At 34.7% G+C, this 22,397-nt stretch overlaps 1 protein-coding gene across 4 annotated transcripts in view; it reads left to right on the top strand.

The window, feature by feature from the left end:
• Positions 1-20,231, top strand: part of LOC106665019 (tyrosine-protein phosphatase non-receptor type 13-like) — a 326,390-nt gene extending 306,159 nt beyond the window's left edge. For all 4 annotated transcript variants that reach the window (XM_024230375.1, XM_014391147.2, XM_014391144.2 and 1 more), the window contains exons 3-12: positions 16,339-16,535; positions 16,600-16,749; positions 17,226-17,378; positions 17,441-17,604; positions 18,205-18,332; positions 18,399-18,521; positions 18,602-18,771; positions 18,844-19,185; positions 19,659-19,777; positions 20,073-20,231. In XM_024230375.1, the coding sequence (XP_024086143.1) occupies positions 16,339-16,535; positions 16,600-16,749; positions 17,226-17,378; positions 17,441-17,604; positions 18,205-18,332; positions 18,399-18,521; positions 18,602-18,771; positions 18,844-19,185; positions 19,659-19,763 (1,532 nt within the window). In that variant the 3' untranslated portion in view covers positions 19,764-19,777; positions 20,073-20,231. The remainder of the gene's footprint in view (positions 1-16,338; positions 16,536-16,599; positions 16,750-17,225; positions 17,379-17,440; positions 17,605-18,204; positions 18,333-18,398; positions 18,522-18,601; positions 18,772-18,843; positions 19,186-19,658; positions 19,778-20,072) is intronic.
• The last annotated feature ends 2,166 nt before the right edge of the window (positions 20,232-22,397 follow it).

Here is a 22,397-nt window from a genome sequence, read left to right as displayed (position 1 = left end):
TAAAAGATCGAGTAGGGGTTCGGGGTGGGATTTCTGGGCCCTCCGGGAGGGCTTATTGTTCCAAGAGTGTTGTTCCTTACGGTTTCGCCATTAACGGTCAATCTGGGCTAGAAATGGAGCCGGATCTCTAACGCTAATTGAACCAGGCTTGGTTCACTAGTCGGCGGCGGTTTCTCTATTTCTCTCTCTCTCTCTCTTTCTCTCTCTCTCTCTCTCTCTCTCTCTCTATATATATATATATANTATATATATAATATCACAAATCTCGCCCTTTCTTTCATTTCTCCATTTAAATATCACCTATCACCACTCTAAGGTATCACGAACAAAATTTGAACAGGTTTACCTCGATCAAATTTTCGACGGGGTATTTCAGATAGTAAATTATTTTTGGTTGTTTCAACTAGTGATATCTGCAAAATTCAATTGAATGGCGAAAGGTCGCGGTTTGCCTAAATTGCACCACGTTACCACAGAGTTCAAAAGGGTTTTTAAGGGTTGAATAAAGACTTCTCTTCTGTTCCCATTCATCAAAAATAATTACTGAGCCACCATAGGTCGGAGAGTCATTAGGGCCCAGCAAAACATCCCCTTCTCGGCTAATACCTTTAGAAAACTTTGGCACGCGCATCCCCGTGCATAATTAAGCTAATTCCGTTCCAGAGAACAATTGCGGGTGTCGGATCTTTTGGCCTAACCGCTTTGTCGTGCCTCGAAACTAATGTACAACTGAGAATAGGAATAACCCCTTTGCCAAACGATTCGAGCGTTAACCATAGAGTCACCCATTTTTGAAGACCTCGGGGGAATCATTAATAACCGTGAAGTGTGAATATCGCTACAAACCCGTGTTTTTTATGCAGCGTCTACAAATAATTTTATTTCGGACTATTAATTATCAAATGTGGAAAAGAAAAATTCAACCAAAATCTCTCAGGGTCTCTTCTGTTACTCAAATCTACTCAAAGAATATTTCGCAATATAGATATTATTTGTGTAGATCTGTAAAAGTCAATATGTAATAATAATTAAGAAATATACTGGATGTACATGATTTTTTTATATTTAATATAGAGACAACGTTAATTTTCTAACGGTCTGGCATACGAAATTTTTTTTTCAAATTTTAGGGCATTTCATGAAATGGAATACATAACTAACATATAAATAATTAATAATTATTAGAGCCTATGTAATCTAGTAGAAATAACGATTGTACAGCCAAATAGTTTAATTTAAATTTCTATAAAATATGAATACACCGCTGACATACTTGTGCACTCTAAGTTGGGCGCACACTAGGTCGTTGGCGCGGCGCGGCGCGGAACCGACCCCCAAGAAGAATACATTAAAATGAACGTAACCCGGCATACTAGGCCGGTAGGGCGGCGCGGCGCAGCTCGGAGCCGGAGGAATTTGCCAGACTTCTGGAACCCGGCTCCGCGCCACGCTACAGCCCTAGTGTGCGCCGGGGCGGTCGGAAATCGTTGAATTCGAATGTATTCGACTGTCCTCGGAGGCCATGTTTGTAAAGACGAAGCCAACGATTGTGACGTGGGGACTCCTGGGAATGCAAAATCAACACTAAACCGCAGCGATAATCAGATGGAGGAGGAAAATTCGACCAACGCGGTCGAGAGCAGTTATATACACACAAGAGAATGAATGAGTGTGACAGGGGGGAAAAAGAGAGAGAGGAATTGGAAATTAGGCAGATGCATATGTGGGAGGAAAAACTATTGCGAGGGAAGAATGCTGAATATAAAAGAAAATAAACTATGAAAAATTAGAGTGATTTAGACTTTGCGCGTCGTGCTGTGGGGTTCAGCAAATCCATCCAATATCAAAAGAAAACTTTCAATATAACGTCCTCCGTCGCATCTTCATCTAGCCAAACGACCAAAAGAATCGGCACTGACGTTCACATTTAAAAAAAGGACTAAACGACTCAGTGCACATATTACAGTAAGTTTCCCCCTAACTTGGGTTCTACTTGGAGAGCAGTCTTACATGGAACACACACATAAAACAAAAACGACATAAACACACAATGCAGGCAACTCACGGCTTCCTTCTATGTCTTCAACCAAACATCCTCGAAGACCTACACATCCCGTGAGGGACATATTCCAAAAAATTTTCCACCACTTTTTTGGACTCCAAGCAATCCTTCCACGCCGATCCACAAGCTATGTCCTCTCTTCTATGTCCTATTCTAATCGACCAACAATCTAAACAGTGAAAATGGCCGGATCCTCTCCCTCATCTCCGTGGTCTGACAGGTACCTGCCAGTTCAGTTTTTGTTTACTACAATCACATTGTTAAATCTATTTAAATTGTGTACAGAAAGCAATAAAAAATATTTCATTACATTTTTTGAACTTGTTGTCCCTTGTAGAAAGTATGTTTCAAATAACTAATTAATATATAAATGCATTAACTATAATAATTGATTTTATTTATTCACTATTAGAATAAATTATATTAAAGGAATTCATGTCATACTGGAGGACGTTACGTCGGACTATCCATTGACCGCCGTGGACGAGGGTTAGAACCATTTTACAATACTTTTCCGAAATTAATCTCAGTTAAAATTCCAAAGGTCCAACCCAGCCCCAAGGAACATGGAGTTCTCTGGGGAGAGTGTGTAATTTCTGTAGGGTAAAAGTAAGTTATGTAATTAGTAGTTAAGTAAGTAATTATAGTAAGTTAAACGAGAAGGGGGGGTTCAACCCCTCCACGATGAATATCGAGTTCTCAGGGGGAGTGAATGTGACCAGACTTCTATGTTTGTATCGGGTGATAATGTACATATATGTGTAGTGTTTTGTGTTTTTTCTGTAGTCGACAACTTCAGGTTCTAATAATTTTTATATAGAAGCAGAATGTCCGTAACCGATCGAAACGCTCAAATGGCTGCAGTTTGAAAAATACTCGTGAAAGACCAGAAAAAGAAGTAAAAACTTTCGTCAGCGATGACTTCAGCTGTTTGTCGGCTCCTAAACTTCTAACTAAATTATTTACATTATTATTATTTTGTATTTATATCCGGATTTTTCTCGTGGATTTAAGTGGTTTCTTCTTTAAATACTTTCATTTGTTTGCTTTTGACACGTCTAGAACAATAATCAAATTTTATTAATTTTCTTAGGCAAGAAAGTAAATATTTTCCTCTTATTTCTTAATTGTTATTATTAATTTGTTGGATTCGTGAGGAGTGATCAAGAATGAGGTAATTTAGAAAAAAAAAGTTTCGACCTTTATTCGGGTCATCTTCAGGGTCATGAGCAACACCAATATGGCCTCAAAAGAATAGCACCACATTTTATGCCCTGAAGATGACCCCAATAAAGACCGAAATATCGGAAAAAATGAATAAGGTGTTTTTCTAAATTACCTCAATCTTGACTGCTCCTCAACAATCCAAAAATTATTTAAAAAAAACCGGGCACTAAAAAAACACACATTGGTATTATTAGTCGAAGATTATATACAATAATCGGTTGTACCCGGGTTCGAATCCAGCGGTCCAGCAGTCGAGCCCGACAAATGGGTTTTGTTTTTTTCAAAAACACCGGCACCCCGAGTGTTGATATAACCTCTGCTGTTGCGAACAAAAACAAAAAAAATATATCAGTTGTAAGCTAATTAAAATAAATACTTGCTTTTCCTTTCAGTTCAGTATTGATATTAATTGTTCTTGGATCAACATAAAAGAATCATTTTTTCAAATAAAAAATATTTTCCACGGATAATTCAATATTTTGAAAGCGACCTTTTTCGTAAACTTTTCAGCTTTGATGTTTTTCTTTTAGAAAGTTATCCAATTTCCTGAATAGCCAGGAAAAGAAGGGGGTTGTCGGACAAATGCGGAAAACGGAAATGATCTCATTATTTCGTCGAACCACTTCCCCTATTGTTCTTGAGGGATAAAGCCAAGCCTTTTCATGAAGGATCGTTTCGTGTTTTTGTTTAACAACTGAGCCGGAAAAACTTGATTGATTGCCACATTTGAACTAAAGAAAAATATATTTTACATATCAAGTTGTCGGGTCTATATCATTTATAATTTATCTAATCTTTTATAGCTTACTACATTAACTTATAAATCACAATTTCTCTGTTTGTTTAATATCGGATCAAAAGGGTTTCTTGGACGAATTTATCGATGCCGGCCTCCCAAAGTGAGCGAGTCTGGAAAGTTATCCACGAAGGAGATGGTCCGAGGGTCCCGCCGGGTGAAAGAAAAGTTCGAGTCGGGAAAGTTGATCGAGAAACGAATTTCTCCCCGGGCAAATCTTAACTGTTTTCCACCGAAAAGAAGGCTCGCGCACATTCCAGTCCTTCTCGAATTTTCATGAAGTTGTTTTCGGAGTTGACAGGGCGTGATATAAACAGGCCCGCCCGCAAACTACCATCTCTCCGAGGCCGTCACTTAATATTTCATCAACCCCCAGTTCCTCCACAACCCTTTACGCAAACCTCTTGTAAAACAAACTGGGACAGGGGAAACGGCCCGGGATGGTCCTTGTGCACAAACTGTCCCCATAAACTTTAAGCGTCACATGATCATAAAACTCTTACTTTTTCATATTCACAAGCTTTAACCTTTGCTGAATTTCCACTATTTTATCCTCCTTTTATTTACCTACCGAAAAATCAGTTAATGTAGCTTCGTTGAACATTTTCTTTCAAAATATTTTGTTTGTCCTGTCTGCTATGTTGTTATCATTGTTTTTCTATTTTAGCCAGGTTGAAGTGTTGATCACATTTTGTTTGAAATCCGACAAAACAGATACGATTATTGTCACTAGTGACGTGTTGTCAATCACAGTTCAACGTCATTAAAACGTAAATTCGATGTGAGATGTTTTATTACAGAGTGCTAATAAGAAAAGAGGAAATGGTTAGCATTTAGTAATTGTTAATACAAACTAGCAAAACAAATAAGAATTCAATTGTCAGATATAAGTGCTTAGTTGTAATATTAAATTGTAGACCATAATTTGTTCTAAATTCCTTTTATCTGGTCCGCAGATTCTCGCTTCTTTCATGTTGACAATCAAATTTAACGTCATCAAAGCATTACATTTGTTGAGGTTCTTCATATAAGATCCTAACTATAAAAGAGGAACGAATAGTTATTATATAAAAACTGAGCAAAAAAAATATAAACAAATAGAATTATTATTCTAGCTCCCAGCAGCGTTTAAGAACTGTAGCAAAGGTTTGGCAATAAATAATTTTTAAAAATCTCGAGGCTAATTTTGGCGATTTTTTGTTAATTCAACATTTTCACGCCCAAGTATGCATGTAAAAAAAATCGAAAGCAAAGAAAGAAAAACAAAGGAATTTAATTTTATTTATTATTCAATTCACTAGTTTTCGTGGTCCGCTTGACCAATTAATATCTTTCAATTAATTAAGGTTTTTAGTTGAGATAAAAAGTCAATGTCACGAGCGGGATTCGAACCCACGCCCTTCGGCTAGATACGCCGCTACTCTACCACTTGAGCTATCGTGACTTCGATCCACTCGGACAAATGGCAAAAAGGAGGGAAAATTCAAAAGGTGGGGTTGAGATGGGAAGTTAGTGACCGAGTAGATCGAGGCGGCGTATCTAGCCGAAGGTCGTGGGTTCGAATCCCGCTCGTGACATTGACTTTTTTAACTCAACTAAAAACCTTAATTTATTTTTGTGTGGTGATTAGTGACCGTTAATCGATAATTATTCAGAAATCGTGAGATGCGGTCTGGTGTGATGTAGGTTTCAGAAAAACATTTTCTTTATCGTGCCAACGTTTCGATTGAGCACATTCAACACGACACGCAAGAATGGCACAATTACACAGAAGAAAACTTTGAGCGCTGAAGATGATCTCAATAAAGATCGAAACGTTGGCACGATAAAGAAAATGTTTTTCTGAAATCTACATCACACCAGACCGCATCTCACGATTTCTGAATACTTAATTTATTTATTATTTTTGCCGGGTATTATTCCGTGATAAGTTAAATCGTTGGGTTTAGTCGAAATTCCTCTTATCTAGTTTGCTTATTCTCGTTGGTGCCTTCTTGTCCACCGAATTTGACTCATCAAAACATTAAATTCATCATCGGTCATCAACGTTTCGGTCATCATTAGTGCACAAACAACTTTAAATATGTCTACTGATTGATATATTTAAGTTTCTACAGGCGATCTCAAATTTTCTTGAACACCGACTCAGTCACAACATTACACAGGACTGTAACAATATTGCATTCTAGAATACAGACACCAATATCGCCTGTACAAACTTAAATCTTTAGACATATTTAAGATTGTTTTGCTCTGATGATGACCTTAAAATAGGTCGAAAGCTTGGCAGTGGCAACTAAACTTGCTTTTTTCTACAAGACCATACCTTGATCCAGAATGTTATGATGATCGAAGATATGGTCGATACTTATAATATTGAAAACAGAAACTTCAAAGGTAACAAACGTCATGACCATTTTAAGTCACATTATACAAGTAAGTTTATGGACCTTTAGTCGATAAACAGTTTAAAGCATTAATTAGAACGCATGACGTTCACGACCATATCTTGATCTAGAGACAAAATTTTTAACCCTCCTCGTCATGTAAGCAAGAAAGAAAGAAAAAAGAAAAAGAAGCAAACCAATGATTTATAATTCGATTTATTTTTGTCGAGGCCTAGGAAGTTGAACTGTTGGCTACACTCTTAACAAAATTCGTCATATCTGGTCCGTTTATTTTCGCTGATGATCTCTAGTCAGTCACAAAATTCGTTGCGAGTTTTTTATACAGGATGTCTTCTTAAGATACACTTACATATGACACCCTCTCCTTAAGATAAAATCAAATGGTTATTACATTCAAATAATGAAAATTTTTGGTTACAGTTTGACCAAAGTTAATTCCATCTGATCCGTTTATTCTCTCTTTTGATCTACAGGCAATCACGTTTTAATCATTGTCATCAAAATAAATAGGCTCAGTTCATTCGCTAACTAACACATATTTTGAAACATTTATTATTTACAAATGGTACAAATAAGATTAAGTTTTGTATATTTTTATCCTGTATCGCAACCAGTGGGAAGTTGAATTTGTTGTTACGTTTTGATCGAAATTGGTCGAAATTCATCGCATCTGATCCACTTATTGCTTTTGACCTGTGGACAATCGTGTTTCAGCGTCGTTAAACGAAACATTCAACCTGAATTGTTTTATAAGCCATGTCCCCGTTTCGAGTACTTTCAAATGATTCAGATTAAAATGAATTTTGTATATTTTTGTCATGCATCGTAGTCACTGAAAAGTTGAATTGTTGGCTACAGTTTGATCGATGTTCATCATATCTGGTCCGTTCATTCTCGCTTTTGATCGGTTTAAAATCATCCATCAACGTCATCTGGACTAAAAGTGCGACGTACATTGTTTTATACAGTCCACTTAAAAGAATATCAAACGCTTTATTACTCGCAAACAGTGCAAATAAGAAAGAAAATTAATAGAATAGAATTTGTTATATTTTTTATGGTGTTTTACACTCACTGGGAATTTTATAAAAGAACGTGCTAAAATGAGTGTTTTTAACTTATCCATCAAGCTTACGACCTCTCGCCTTCAGAATAACTTTTATTCCAGCTCGTAGCTTATTTTTTACTTCAAAACATTTAGATCTAAATAAAGCTTCATAAACTCAACATTCTGATAAGTTTTACACTACTGACCCTAAGAAAATCCGGAAAAGTACATACTTTCAGACAAAAATATATTTTATTGTTTATAACTTTTTTTATTCGCGAAAAATATGTGAGTTTCTTGGTGTAATGGTCGAGAATGGGTCAGAAACTGGTATCTGTGGAAATAAACCAGGACTAAAAGTCATAAAATCTTGAGCAATATGCAACTCTCTTTCGACGGAGAATGTGGTTATTAAACATTGTTCCACGGAGATCAAAACGCTTTGTATTACCAATAAAAGAATCTACTCGGACAGCTAGGTGGCACTAAAGGCAACTACCTAATCTGTACTTAAGTACAAAGCTGTTTGGGATTCCATAAGAAAACAATAAAATTACCCTTTTTGTGTACCAGGGCAGAGGGTCAATGAACAGGCTGATAAATTGGCCAAGGAAAGTTCTATCAGGAGGACACCTGAAACCTTTGGCAGCGTACCAAATTGCCAAAAACGTAGATACATCTGAGTAAAGACAAAGTACTCGGCTCAATGGGAATGTGTCCCAGGATAGAGCCAAGTGAAAAGAACCATCGAAAAAACTAACGACGAAATTGCTTAACCTAAGGTGTCTTAGGAATAGCATATAATAACTGCTGACTAGACATTGCTGCTTCTGGTGTACAGACTCGATTAGGAGTAGCACAATAACTGCTGACTAGGCACTGAAGCTTTAGGTGTACAGACTCGGTTAGGAGTAGCCTAATAACTGCTGACTAGACACTGTAGCTTTAGGTGTACAGACTCGGTTAGGAGTAGCCTAATAACTGCTGACTAGACACTGTAGCTTTAGGTGTACAGACTCGGTTAGGAGTAGCCTAATAACTGCTGACTAGACACTGTAGCTTTAGGTGTACAGACTCGGTTAGGAGTAGCCTAATAACTGCTGACTAGACACTGCAGCTTTAGGTGTACAGATTCAGTTAGGAGTATCACAATAACTGCTGACTATGCACTGCAGCCTGGTGTACGGCCTCGGCTAGGAGTAGCACTATAACTGCTGACTAGACACAGACTCGGAGCAGCAGAATTGCCGGGCGGAAAAAGAAAGACCGGAACATGTCAGGCTGAGATTTCTACCTCTGGTTGAGAAAAATCCAGACTTGAAGGATAGCTTTGTGATCAAAAAAGAACAAAGCTTTGTGATCTTGTCAATTCCTTAAGATTGACAAACATGATGGAGATTGCACAATATACAAAAACGCTGTCCGCATGGTCATAAATAGGCCATTCTTTGAAAACTTTAATCTTTATCATTGTCAAAAAAAGACCCATTAAGTACTTTTTTTTTAGTTCAACTGCTCAATGTAAATTATTTTCACAGATATATTATATGTACATAGTTGTTATTGATATTATGAAAATGCAGAATAAACTAGAATGCGTACTTCAGGGTCAAATCACATAGGCAAACCATCAATATTGATAAAATTTAATAAAGCAGTAATAATCTGTCGACTAGATGGACACATTTTCATTGATTCTTGCCCAGTAGGAAACATTTCAATTTAATGTTTTTAATTATTCCTGTTGGAAGTAATAGAATTGCCATTTAGTTACGATATAAAGAAGAGAATAGATATTCTATTAAAAAAAGGACCATTATTATCATTTTCAGTTGTATGCCGAAACGGTTTCACATAAAGTAGTATAATTTACCGGGACGAGATTTATACAAAGTTAAAATGTGACCGGGTACGTAAAGTAACAGTACCTTAATAAAAGTTCAAGGCAGATTACGATTCGTTCTATGTAGCGGATTTTATAGGCCAGATTAGGAATTTGTCGTAAGATTCCTATAAAAGTTTTATAGAAGGTTTTTTAACGTTTTTCGTCTGTAAGCAATTCCGCCTAGGTCGCCTTTTAGGTGTGAATTATGTTTTCTTTTTAATCAAGTTGATTTTATTCCAAGCAAAGGGCTTGAAGAGGTATCAGATAGTACCGGAGGCAAAGTTTTTGTCACTGGCATTAAAAGAACCGCAAGTAGAAACGAAACCTATAAAAGAAAGTACCATTGAATTGATTACGGCGGAGACCTTAAGGGAAAAAAGAACAAGATAGCCGCTTTTCAATTATAATTTCCTACCCTCCCGTGAATAAAGAATCCGGCTCTTCCGACAAGACTTTTCGACCCCTCTGCCATTCCCTTTCCTTCTCAACAAAATAGCAAATATTGGATAATAGTCAAGGAAGCATACATGTCTGATGTTACTACCAACGCAAAAAAATATAAAAAAATAAAAATTAAATAAAATAAAAATGGAAGGATGTCGGAGTTGTCTTTTACCTGTCGTTTGTGATCAATATCGTCATGGACATCTTTATCATCGGAATAATATTGCATATTCATTTAAAAACTTTAAAGCTTTACACTATCCGTTTAAATATAAATTTTTTTAATCATAATTTAAAAATGGAGCAAAACTCTCAAAACAAACAAGCACAAAAACACAAAAACAGTGTTAAATAAACCATAAAATAAAATAAACTGTGAAGTACACTAATGTAGAATTAAATAGGAAAGAGAGAGAGAGAGAGAGAGAGAGAGAGAGAGAGAGAGAGAGAGAATAAGAAAGTATACTTTATTCTGGAACTAGAGGTCAGAGTTTAATTAATGAAGGTTGAGAAATAAATAACATAAAGAGAAATAAATGGAATTAAATCAAACAATACAAAATAGAAAACAATAGAAATAATAATAGCAATAATAAGAATTTAAGGAAAAGTAAGTATAATAATAAAGAATTCTTTGTCTTATGCGTAAATAATCTACATAATCACAAATTGTAAACTTAAAAGTTAGAAAAGGAAGGGCACAAACTTTCTTAAGGAGCAATAGCACGTAACAATTTTTTTTCCGAGGGTTCGCATCAGCAGAGGTTATATCAACCCTCGGGGTGAAAAAAAAAGCCCATTTGTAAGTATGTCGGGTACGAATGCAGGATCGCTGGATTCGAACCCGGGACCTTTACCTTTACCTTACAGTGAGAGCGCCGTGTCAACGCCTAAACCGTTGCGGCCACCGACACCCCACCTACCAATATTGTGGTCTATATTGTCTCTGTTGACGAGAAGGAGGAGGAGGATAGATAGATAGAGAAAAAGAGAGAGAGTGCGAGGGAGAGAGAGTGGGGGAGAGAGGGAGGGAGTGAGAAAGTTTAAGGATATACTACGGGAGAAAAAAAAACGATTGAGACCGAAACACATAGAAAAAGGATACACTGTTTAAAATATAGAGAGAGAGGAGTGTGTCAGACAGTGAGGGAAAGAAAGAAAATTGGATGGCGGATACATCTATGAGGGGGAAAACGATTGCGATAGAAACGCAAAGATTGCTAAATATGAAAGAAAATGACACTATGCAAAACAATGAAATGATCGAGAAAACAAGAGAAAGAAAAATGAGAAGATATATATGGATAGAGATGAGCCAATGGGAGAGATACACACAAAATGTTAAATGCCATGGAGAATAAAACTGTGAAAACATTATTAGAGAAATAATAAATAGATATCTAAAGAGGTAACAGAGAGAGAGAGAGAGAGAGAGAGAGAGAGAGAGAGAGAGAGAGAGAGTGAGTGAGTGATAGAGGGCGAGAGAGTAATTTGTTTGTCCATTATTATTAAGGCACATTTTTTAAAATAGGAGGTAAATCAAAAACTATTATATTATTTATGCATTTATCTCCATGTTTAATTTTACATTTTTTTATTTAGAAATTTTTCTAAACAATCTAGTTCTCTCCCTTTGTTGGAACTGTAGCACTGCTGTATTTAAATTTAAATTTAAATTGTGTTTTGTTTCATTTAGATGGTCCTCAAATTCAGAAAATTGGTTCCATTTAGACAAGTGTTCTGTAACTCTCGTTGTAATTTCTCTGCCAATTTTTCTTATATATTTTATCACGATGATTACAATTTACTTTGTAAACCCCGCTTTTTGACACGTTTTCCTTAGGTTTTGAGAGGTTGTATCTAAGTGAATGCGCACCTCAAGCTATTCCAAAAACCTTACCGATTAAGAATTTTACCTACTTTTTCTGATAGTTCATCAATGCATGACTAGCCATAAAACCTAATTAAATTTTTTTATTGATCTTACTAGCAACCTATCGATAAATATTTTTTTTTTTTTTTAATTGGCCTTATGATCTTTGCATATTAGCCATGACGAATCTCTTATATATGTTGTTCAAATTGGGGGTTATCGGGAAAAAAGGGCCAGAGGCGACGGTGGGAATCGAACCCACGACCGCGGCGTGAGAGTCTCTCATGCTAACCACTCAGCTACCGCGGTCCCCCTGAGATAAATATTTCTTGATATCCACTGTTTTTTTGCCAAAGTTTTAATTGTTTGTAATTATTTTTTATGACTAGGTAGTGCTAATGGGAGTTTCAACATAAGCCAAATGAAACCAGCAGCTTTTTGGGTCCATGGGTGAGAAGAATCCGCTGGTATCATGGTTTCTGTTGTTGTGGGGTTTCTATATCCGTCTATTTCAATTAGGTTTTTTTAATATGGACAGTTTTACGTCTAAAAAGTTTAAAAACCATATTTATTATTTTCCGATGTAAAATTTTTATTACGGTGTAAAGAATTAATTAGTTGGAAGAATTCTTTTAGATCCTCTAGTATTCCCGACCATATACTTTAAATATCGTCTACAAAACGTTTCCAAAAAATAACAGATATATTTAATTTGTTATTTGATTTGCAAAGATTTTTGTCAAAGTTATGCATGAATATTTTGGCACAAAGTGGGGATAATGGAGACCCCATTGGTAACCCTTTCCTTTCATAAAATTTATTATTGAATTTACAATAATTAGTTAGTGGGCATATATTTAAGAGGTCTATTATATTCATTTTTTATTCGTTAAAAGAGTTACCCATAAGTTTTTATTAGTTTAGCGCATTCTCGTTTTTCGCACGTTCAAAATTGAAATTAAAACCAGGATTCGCTTTTACAATTCATGTCGAGGGACATTCTTACTCCTTCAAACTGACGATGAGCATTTAATGCTCGAAATCCGGATCGTTGAAAACAACTAATTCTGTGAGTAAAACCATCATTTACAAAAAGCGAACATGAGTTTTGTTAGCGGCCAAGAATAAGCCCTTTTTACCGACAGAATGTGTTCAGACCCCTAAAAGTTTTGACAAAACATTCACTGATATCCGATAATAATATTGGGTTGTCCGGAAAATAATGCAGGATTTTGGTATTAAACAAAACAAAAGAAACTAGTTACTTTAAAGCAATGTTCTTTAATCAAAATAATTTCCCATACTCTCAATACATTTCTCCCAACGTGTTGGTAACTTATTAATNTACAAATGAGTAATCCTGTAAACGTAAACAGAATATTTTATATAGATTTTTTTTAATGAAAACTTAAAATCCTGCATTATTTTCCGGACAACCGATATATTACCATGCTGAAAACATTTAAACTAAACTAGTAGATTTTATACTTCAATTTATTAAAATTCTCTAATAAAATATGTATATGGCCTTCGTAGGAGTGGGGGGGGTGTAACGTGAAAAAAGGCCAGAGACGACGGTGGGAATCGAACCCACGACCGCGGAGTCTACCAGCCTGCTCTTCCTGTTCTCTGGTTGTTTGATGTTGCTGATATAAATTCTTGCAAGCACTTAGTTTGACTAACATTCTTTCCATTTTGCCCATTCTTGCATGTGCATAAATTCTGAAAAGGTAATAAAACTTATATTTGGCATTAAAGGCTTTCTATTCTGGAGATAAATTTGGAAAACCAATCGACTAAATTTTGAACAACCAAAATGACTGGACCGGACCGATAATTCTATACATCTTTGATGTTTCACAACTCAAACAATCCAATACAACATTTAGACTTGTATATGTTGTCTTATTTCTTGTAAAAATTGAACTAAACTTTTATTCCTTTGCTAAAGGGTTATTCTTTATTTTCGTGTTGATCCCTTTTGATTAACTGATGAGTTTGGGCGGCATAATTATATTTAATGGCTCCAGTGATTTTAAACGTCAGAGTTGGATTTTTCCAGGTTATCTGTGTAGGCGAGGCCCGCATTCATCATCCTGTAACGAGATAATTCCGCTCCTGGGGCGAGGGACGTTTCCCGTACTGGAGGATATGACCCTCATCACAAACCCATAACTGGACCATTAGATTTTCAAATCCCACTCGGATCTCTACCATCTATTGATTAATCATATTTAAATACCTCGGATCGATGAGTGGGTCATTTTACACCTTTCGTTAATGGTCAATATAAATTAGGAAATCTATAATCACAACAGTTTACCTTAAAAGTCCTTCATGTTGTGGCAAAGCCAATGAGTTTTTTGCTATAATAAATTCGGTGAAACTCAGGGGAAAACCTCGGAAAAATGTACCATTAAAATTGTATGAAAAAGAGACCCTTTTTTCTCATTTCCCTCTTCAAATTCCTTTCTTTCTCTAACTAACAAGAACACACACACACACACACACACACACACACACAAACGAAAACACATGAAAACACAAATCGATAGAAATATAGATAGAGAAGGAGAAAGTAGAGAAAAGAGAGAGGGATAATAGAGATAGATAAATAGATAGAGAGAGAATGAAATAGAGGCGAGATAGATAGATAAAGAGGGCTAGAAAGAGAGAGAGAGAGAGAGTGGAAATAGGAATCAGCGAATAACGTAAATAAATAAATGCATAAATCTTTCTTCCTCTCTCTCTCTCTCTCTCTCTCTCTCTCTCTCTCTCTCTCTCTCTCTCTCCCTCTCCCACTCCCTCTCCCTCTCCCTCTCCCACTTCTTCTCTCGTTTCCTCTGACTTTCTCTAGTACCCTTCTCCCTCTTCCTCTCTCTCTTTCTAGTACCCCTCTCACTTTTCTCTCCTTTCTCTCTTTATTTTCTATTTAGGTATATATTTTTCCTACTTTATGTATCACATTTATTCACTTCAATTTACCGTCGACAATATCTAATAAATCAATATCTATTTCTCCCATACATACAAGAAATGATTTCTTCAATACATGCAAGAATTACCATCTCATATTACAAAATATCGTAATTTAAAAAATAAATAGTTGTTAAAGAATAAAAATTCACAAAAATTTTATACCCAGAAAACATAATTTCGAAATAATTCTTCGGGAAAAGTTTTATTCTAAAAAATTATAATTTCAGAAGATATACATTTTAAAAGGATATAATTTCAATATAATATACTTTTGAATTAGGTAAAGCAAAAAATTATATGTATACAGATGGTCTATTGAAATAGGCAAATTTTCAAGGGGATCTCTCCAAAATGAAATATTATTCACTTCTGGCAAATATATTTATTTTACACATCCGCACCATTTGTGTCCTTTTTTATCTTCAAAATATTTTTTTTCTTATTGTATTATATTGTAATTGAATTAAACCCTTTATTTGTATAATCATGAGTTTAATAAGTTTTAGAAAATTTCTGTAACCTTGCTCCAGAAGTTTGAACTTCATTAATATTAAAGTAATGGACTGAAGTAATATTCATTGTTTTACGACACGTTTTTGAGTTATGCATGGCAACGTTTTATTAACTGATGTGATCATACGGGCGAATTTTACTCGTAACGATGCAGTTTTATTTATTTTTCTATTTGCTTTTAGCGTTTACGTCCCAAGTTTCGTTCAAATTAAATCCAAACTCGTGCTAGTAATCATCGGGATGAAGGATAATTATTGTCTGCCATGGGAGTACATTTTCCTAATGTTCGTCAGCGGCTCTACATTAACGGCCCCGTAAATCCTGCCTTAAAACTGTAATAGCCCAGTTAATTTGTTTTACTGCCGGCACGGGGAGCACGCCGACCTCCGCCACCTGTGTCCACCAGTCAAAGATTGATTAGCAAATCAGAAAAGCTTCATTGTTCGTCTTTCTTTAATAAATAATGCAATCATAGCTAATGCATTTACCAAAGTTCAACTTTCAGGATAAAATAAGTCTGAGAGAAAAAATATAATATATCCGACTATTTTTTCAATGCGTTTAACCACGGTCCTCTAAGATAATTTGGTAATTTCATTGTGAGCGATATTTTTATTTAACACCATAAATTTGTTCAAATATACCATTTTTGGGGATTAATTAAAGTTTATTCGTAGATCGTGAGATCTGGTGTGACGTAGGTTTTAGAAAAACATTTTCTTTATCGTGCCAACGTTTCGATCTTTATTGAGATCATCTTCAGGGCTCAAAGTGTTTTTTCTGTGTAGATGTGTCATTCTTGTGTGTCGTGTTGAGAGTGCCGACGACGAAATATGACACATCTACACAGAAAAAACACTTTGAGCCCTGAAGATGATCTCAATAAAGATCGAAACGTTGGCACGATAAAGAAAATGTTTTTCTAAAACTACGTCACACCAGACCGCATCTCACCATCTCCGAATAATCATTGACTAATGGTCACTAAACACCACACATTAAAGTACTCACTGTTGTACTTTTACACATTCAAAATACTTCCTTTATTTTTTAAATCTAAAACGCAAAAAAGTCTATTTTTAATTGTATTCTTTTTTTTTCAGATTCAGTTTTTAGCGTCATCGTCCGGAAAGGCACCGGAGGTCTCGGTTTAAGCGTATGTGGGGGAGAACCATGGCCTGGTCTGATCAGGATAAAAAGACTGTTCCCTCATCAGCCAGCGTCCCATTCTGGGCTTCTTAGCCCAGGTGACATCCTCCTGGCAGCCAGCAGTGTGCCCCTCCTCGGCCTCACCAACTATGTAAGCCTTGGTAGTCGATTTTGAAACAACTGCTTCTCTGATATTTCAAATTTTCAAATTGCAGGAAGCATTGGAAGTGCTCAGGTCATCCCCTTCCGAGGTGAAACTGACTGTGTGCCGGCCACCGGAACCCGTCATACCCCCTGTTGAGACGGTTGCTCCTCCACCTCCACCAAGAGATACGCCCACGCCTATGATGCAAGAAAACTACGGGGTACAATATTCTTCAATACACCTTGTCATTCCTATCATAAATACAAAATAACAAATACATTCCAACCAACAAAGATGGTGGGTCTAATTGAAAAATTCAGTGAGATCAAGCAGTATGTTCTTCACATTGCAAACTTCACTGAAATGTTAAACAACATAATAGTTTTTGGAATTCCATTTGTTAATAATCTCATTAAAAAATCATTTTTCTCCAAAATAAGCTTTAAAATGTTTAAATATCTGTGCATATGATGAATTTTGTCACTTATAACAGGCCTTTGTAACGAGTTTACTTTTTTTATGTATTAAATCAAAATGATACAACTGTAACTGTTATACAAACTTAAAACTACAGACCGTATTTTGGTCTATTAAACCACAATAACCAAACTAATATATCTTTTATCTATTATAATAATGTGTTTAATTAATATATTAGTTTCTTTCATTTGGTTAAAAATAAAATTGTGTTTATAGGAATTTGAAATTGTGATGGAAAAAGTCAACGGATCACTTGGATTTACGTTGAGGAAGGAAGACCAAAGCGTGTTAGGCCACTACGTTAGGGCTTTGGTGAGGGAGCCTGCATTGTCTGATCTGAGGCTAAGACCTGGTGACAAGATCGTCGCCGTACGTTGAAAAGTTATTCATTCTTTTGATAACGTACTAGGATTTAATTTTGTAAATTGCAGGTCAACGATGTAGAAATGTCGAACCTAACGCATGAAGAAGCTGTCGCATTTTTGAGGAAATGCGGTGATCTCGTCCGGCTAAGGCTCTACAGGGATTCGATGCAAACGCCAATTCCGAGCCATTCACCAACCCATTCCCATAGGACTTTCAAACCTATTTTAAGGTACATTTACACAATTTTATGAATTACTTTTTTTCACACTAAACTTATACAATTATATTTTACCTAAGTAAAACTCCAAGGAACAGTAAACTTGTCATATAAACTGTCTAGTTAGCAAATTATGATTTTTATTACTAGTATAACTTTAATCATATTCTTACTTATAACTACATTTTATATGCATTTTCTGCTAATTTTAATCCATACTGTCATAATTATTCTATAGAAATTATGACTTTACCCCTCTTATTTTTACAAGTAATTAGTCTTTCATTACAATTTTAATAATTGTGACAATAATTTATAAAATAATCAATAATAGTAAAACAGAAAGATCTTGAAATTATTGGTGTTTAACTTGAAACGGATTCTTACTCATACGAAAGGAATTTGATTACTTTTCCAAGTCCTAGAGTGAAGATAAGGTTATTGTTTGTGGCACAAGCTGTAGGCTGTGTCATTCGGTGTTTTCCACTCATAAATCAACAAAAATGAGTGTAAGAAGATTACTGAGGTCTTTTCGGTCCCGAATTAAAAAGTGATTTTGACTCGAATTTTATGCGATTTTTCTAGAGAAATGTTTTATTTTGTTTTTTGCAGGAAAGAAGCCCAGGACATGCTGTGCGAGCTGGCTGTCAAGAAATCTCAATCGCCTCCGGACTCTTCCGGGTCGAGCAAAGGCTCTTCACCAAGAAAACGAAGACTGACAAGAACACCACCTCCTGCTGGTAAACAATCTTTTTAAAACAATTCTTATGTTTTATTTAAAAACTTGTGTTAATTATGATTTACAGATAGTGCAGAGAGCTTTGAGAGTGGAGAGGATGAGCATTTAAAACAGACAGAACAACTTTCAGTATATGACAATGTAAAGACCAGTTGTAAATTTTCACCCAATTTGGCTACTCAGTCATCCGGTAAGTTTTTAAACGCATTAAATATTTATTTATGAAAAATGTATTGACTGTAAATTATTACATTTCTTTTTTTCATTAAGAGGAAGAACTAGTATCGACTGGACTAAGTGGAAATGAACCTCCACCTTCTGAACCCGTTAGCATGCCTCCTATGGGCACATGTGACAATGATTCCGAGACAGGTTTCTCTTACAGAAATCCAGCTTACAGATCAGCAAATCCACCTGTCACCAAACCTCTAGCATCACAAGTCTGTATTTATTTAAATACATTTTTGAAATTATTTACCTTTATTAAAATATATTTTTTATGTTTTTTAAAGGAAATCACTGAAAGTGGTTGCTCAGAACAGGACATCCCAAGAGCGGTTGAAGGAACAAAGAGCCTACTGAAATGGAAAGGTGTACTTTTCAAGTCAGACGAATCAGACACCTGTTCAGTCGAACTCGCCCATACAGAAAGTATAACTAGTCAAGGACCAGAAGAACTTCCCGAAGCACCGGAGTACCAAGTGGTGCTCGTCGAACTGAATCGGGGATGGAATAGCCGGCTCGGTTTTAGCCTGCAAAGCAGTGAAAACGGCGGATCTGTCATAAGTGCCATCTACCCAGACAGTGTCGCCTCAAGGGACGGTCGCTTAAGAATTGGCGACAGGCTCATCAATGTAAGCATTCCCAGTTTCAAAATTGATCCCTGTCAAGTTTAACAAATAGATTCACTAATTTTGTGGTCCGCTTGACCAATTAATATATTATAATTAATTAAGGTTTTAGTTAAGATAAAAAAGTCAATGGCACGAGCGGGATTCGAACCACGATCTTCGGCCTGATACGCCGCTGCTCTACCACTTGAGCTATTGTGATCTCGATCCACTCGGACAGCAACTTCCCATCTGAACCGCACCTTTTGAAAAATGGCAAAAAGGAGGGAAAATTCAAAAGGTGCGGTTCAGATGGGAAGTTGCTGTCCGAGTGGATCGAGATCACGATAGCTCAAGTGACAGAGCAGCGGTGTATCTAGCCGAAGATTGTGTGTTCGAATCCCACTCGTGCCATTGACTTTTTTATCTCAACTAAAAACCTTAATCAATATAATTTAAAATATAGCAAAAACTTTTATTTCCATGTTTTTTCCCAGGTAAATGATGAAAGCATTGAAAATATGGAGACAACCGATGTCATCGATTTGTTGAGAAAGATCCGGGGGAGCATATCTTTAACACTTTTAAGGAAATCAAAATAGAGAGGCTCATCCAGGTAAATTACCAGTCGACTAAAATATTTATCTAATCTGTTACAATATATTTAACTAATTAAAATGTTTGAACAAGATATCCTTAGGAAATATGTAAATCTAATAAATAAATATTTTTTCTATTCTTGTGAATTCTATTAAATTGTAGATTTGAACTTATTTAATAACTACTTTATGTATTATATTCAATATATATTTGTAAATGCTTTATAGATTTGTATATTTTATTTTATTTATTTCTTTTTTTACTGAGCGTGTGAATTTGGTGTTTCTAAAGAATTTCCTCTTTTGTTCCAGACTACTTACACTACGACTCCAGTCAGAAAAACTTAACTTTTATATCATTAATAATTTATTAAAATGTATATTAAAAATTGTGCATTTATATTTTGGTTGAAAGTGCTTACCATTGTTTGGAATAATCTATTGCTATCTAAATGAAGTATATATAAATTATTACCATGAAATTTTTTAGAACCCAAAAGACTGATTGACATTTAATATCAAAGAAATTGTAGCGTATGAAAGTTGACTATGGCCTATTTAAACTTTAAAACAAAGAGGACAATTTCAAAGATATAGAGTAGTTTTTCAGTATATTTACAAATATTTTTTGTTCTATTCAATTGCTGTATTTGCATATAAAGATAGGCGATTTAAACTGGATCTTTTCCCATAAATAAAAGTACTATTTTAGATAAGTACTTTAAGCTACTAGCTGAATTGCATTTCTTAGCCTGCTTCAAGTGAAATTCAACAAAAAATTGAAACCAAATGTAGTCGTTTTTGTAATCAAAAAGAATATGTAAAATCTAAATAAAAACTATTTTTAAAAAAATCATAGTGAGTTAAGTGTGTAACCATAGTAAAATTAGGGTTAAATGTTACCAAAAAAGAAAAATTATATATATATATTGATTGTGCTTTCGTCCTATAGCAATATAGTTTTTTATGGAGGAATAAAAAATATAAATATAAAATTTGAACGGTTTATTATTATAGAAACAGTAGCTTATATTTAAAACAAAAATAGCACTGATTTTGATTATATTTATTATTTATGTTAATGTTATTTGCACTCAGAAATTGAGGGCATTTTAATCTTTCAGTATATACTCAGATATGATTAATTTCAGTCTAAGTTCAACAACAAACTTGATTTTCAAAAAGTAAAAATATAAACAAGTTCCCTTGGAACAGTTGTTAATTATTCAATAATATTTATATTAATAAAAAAAAACAAGACAGGAATGATTTTCTATATTTTATAAACACGATGAGCATTTAAAACAATGTGTAATTCAAATGACAGGGTTGTTACGTTCAAATTGTTCTTACTTTTGCAAAAGTGTTATTTTCACCCTTTATCGATGTCTCCAACTGTCAAAAGGACGTTAATAGAAAAATTGTTGTATTCTACTTGCCTTATCAATTATGAGGACATTTAAATTTATCTTTAATTAAGAGACGATTGAATTATAAAGAGAAGAAATGTTTATAATCATATTGTGATTTATACATCAGAAAATTATATATAAACAATAAATATAACATATATTACATGTATAATCTTAAATAGTATTAGATATTATCATAATATTTTAATAGAAAGAAATAGCTTCAAAGAGAAAAACCTATTAAATTATTTGTTAAATTAAATTAAAGACAGGAAGTATAACTGGCATTTGTACTAAAAACAACAATTATTTAAATTAATAATGAATTAATCAAAGGTATTTTTATTTATATCCTTATTAACAAGTCAAATCCTTGATATTTTTGATTCAAACAAAAATAATTCTGCTAAGACTTGAATGGATTTTAAATGTGGCAGAAGTTGTGAGTCAAAGTTTAGCTGGTAGCACACTTCCGATTTTCTGGTCTGATTGTAAAATGGCCATACTATCATAAACGTCACCGTACAATTCAGTAGTCAAATAAACAGGTTATCTGTAAATTTTCCACTTTAGAACAAATTGTCGGAACTAGTGGTCGGGGGGCCAGTCCCAAATTTAAAAAAACTGTCATTTTCTGTTTCCTTCAAATCTGCTATACGCAGTAATTTGTGAGTTATAAACAGTCATAAGTGGCAACCAGCCGGAATGAGGATATGTGCTTTCATACCTAAAACACTCAAGTCTGAAAAAAAGTCACTAAATGTCTGTACAAAACATGAAGCCTTTTAAATCTTGAAAACAATCCGCAGTATAACTAAAAAGTATTGTGATATTTTTTTGGAATTCTAGTTTGGAAATTTCCAGTCATTTTGATCTGTCAGAATCATTTCGGCTTCCTGCTATCTTCAAGATTTGATTTGGTTAAAATAAATTCCTTATCTTAACCAATAAATATTATGTATACAATATAATTTTATTTATTCGTGTAAATCAATAGTATTACTAGTAAAAAAAACCTTTAGTTCAAATAAAGTTTTACTTTTGAAAATTGAGTTTTTTTGCTTTTTTAACCCATGCTCAAATATTTTACTTTTCCATTTGTACTTTTCTTATCGAACCCATTTCAAGTATTGTCTGATTTAACAAAAGTCTCATTTATAATTGGTTATATTTACTTAATCCAACGGTGAAGATGGTGAGAATATTACATACCAAAACAGTACGG

Source organism: Cimex lectularius, unplaced genomic scaffold (genome assembly GCF_000648675.2).
Source record: "Cimex lectularius strain Harlan isolate CLEC.00 unplaced genomic scaffold, Clec_2.1 scaffold138, whole genome shotgun sequence".
Taxonomy (NCBI): Eukaryota; Metazoa; Arthropoda; class Insecta; order Hemiptera; family Cimicidae; genus Cimex; species Cimex lectularius.
This window is presented reverse-complemented; position numbering and strand designations above follow the sequence as displayed.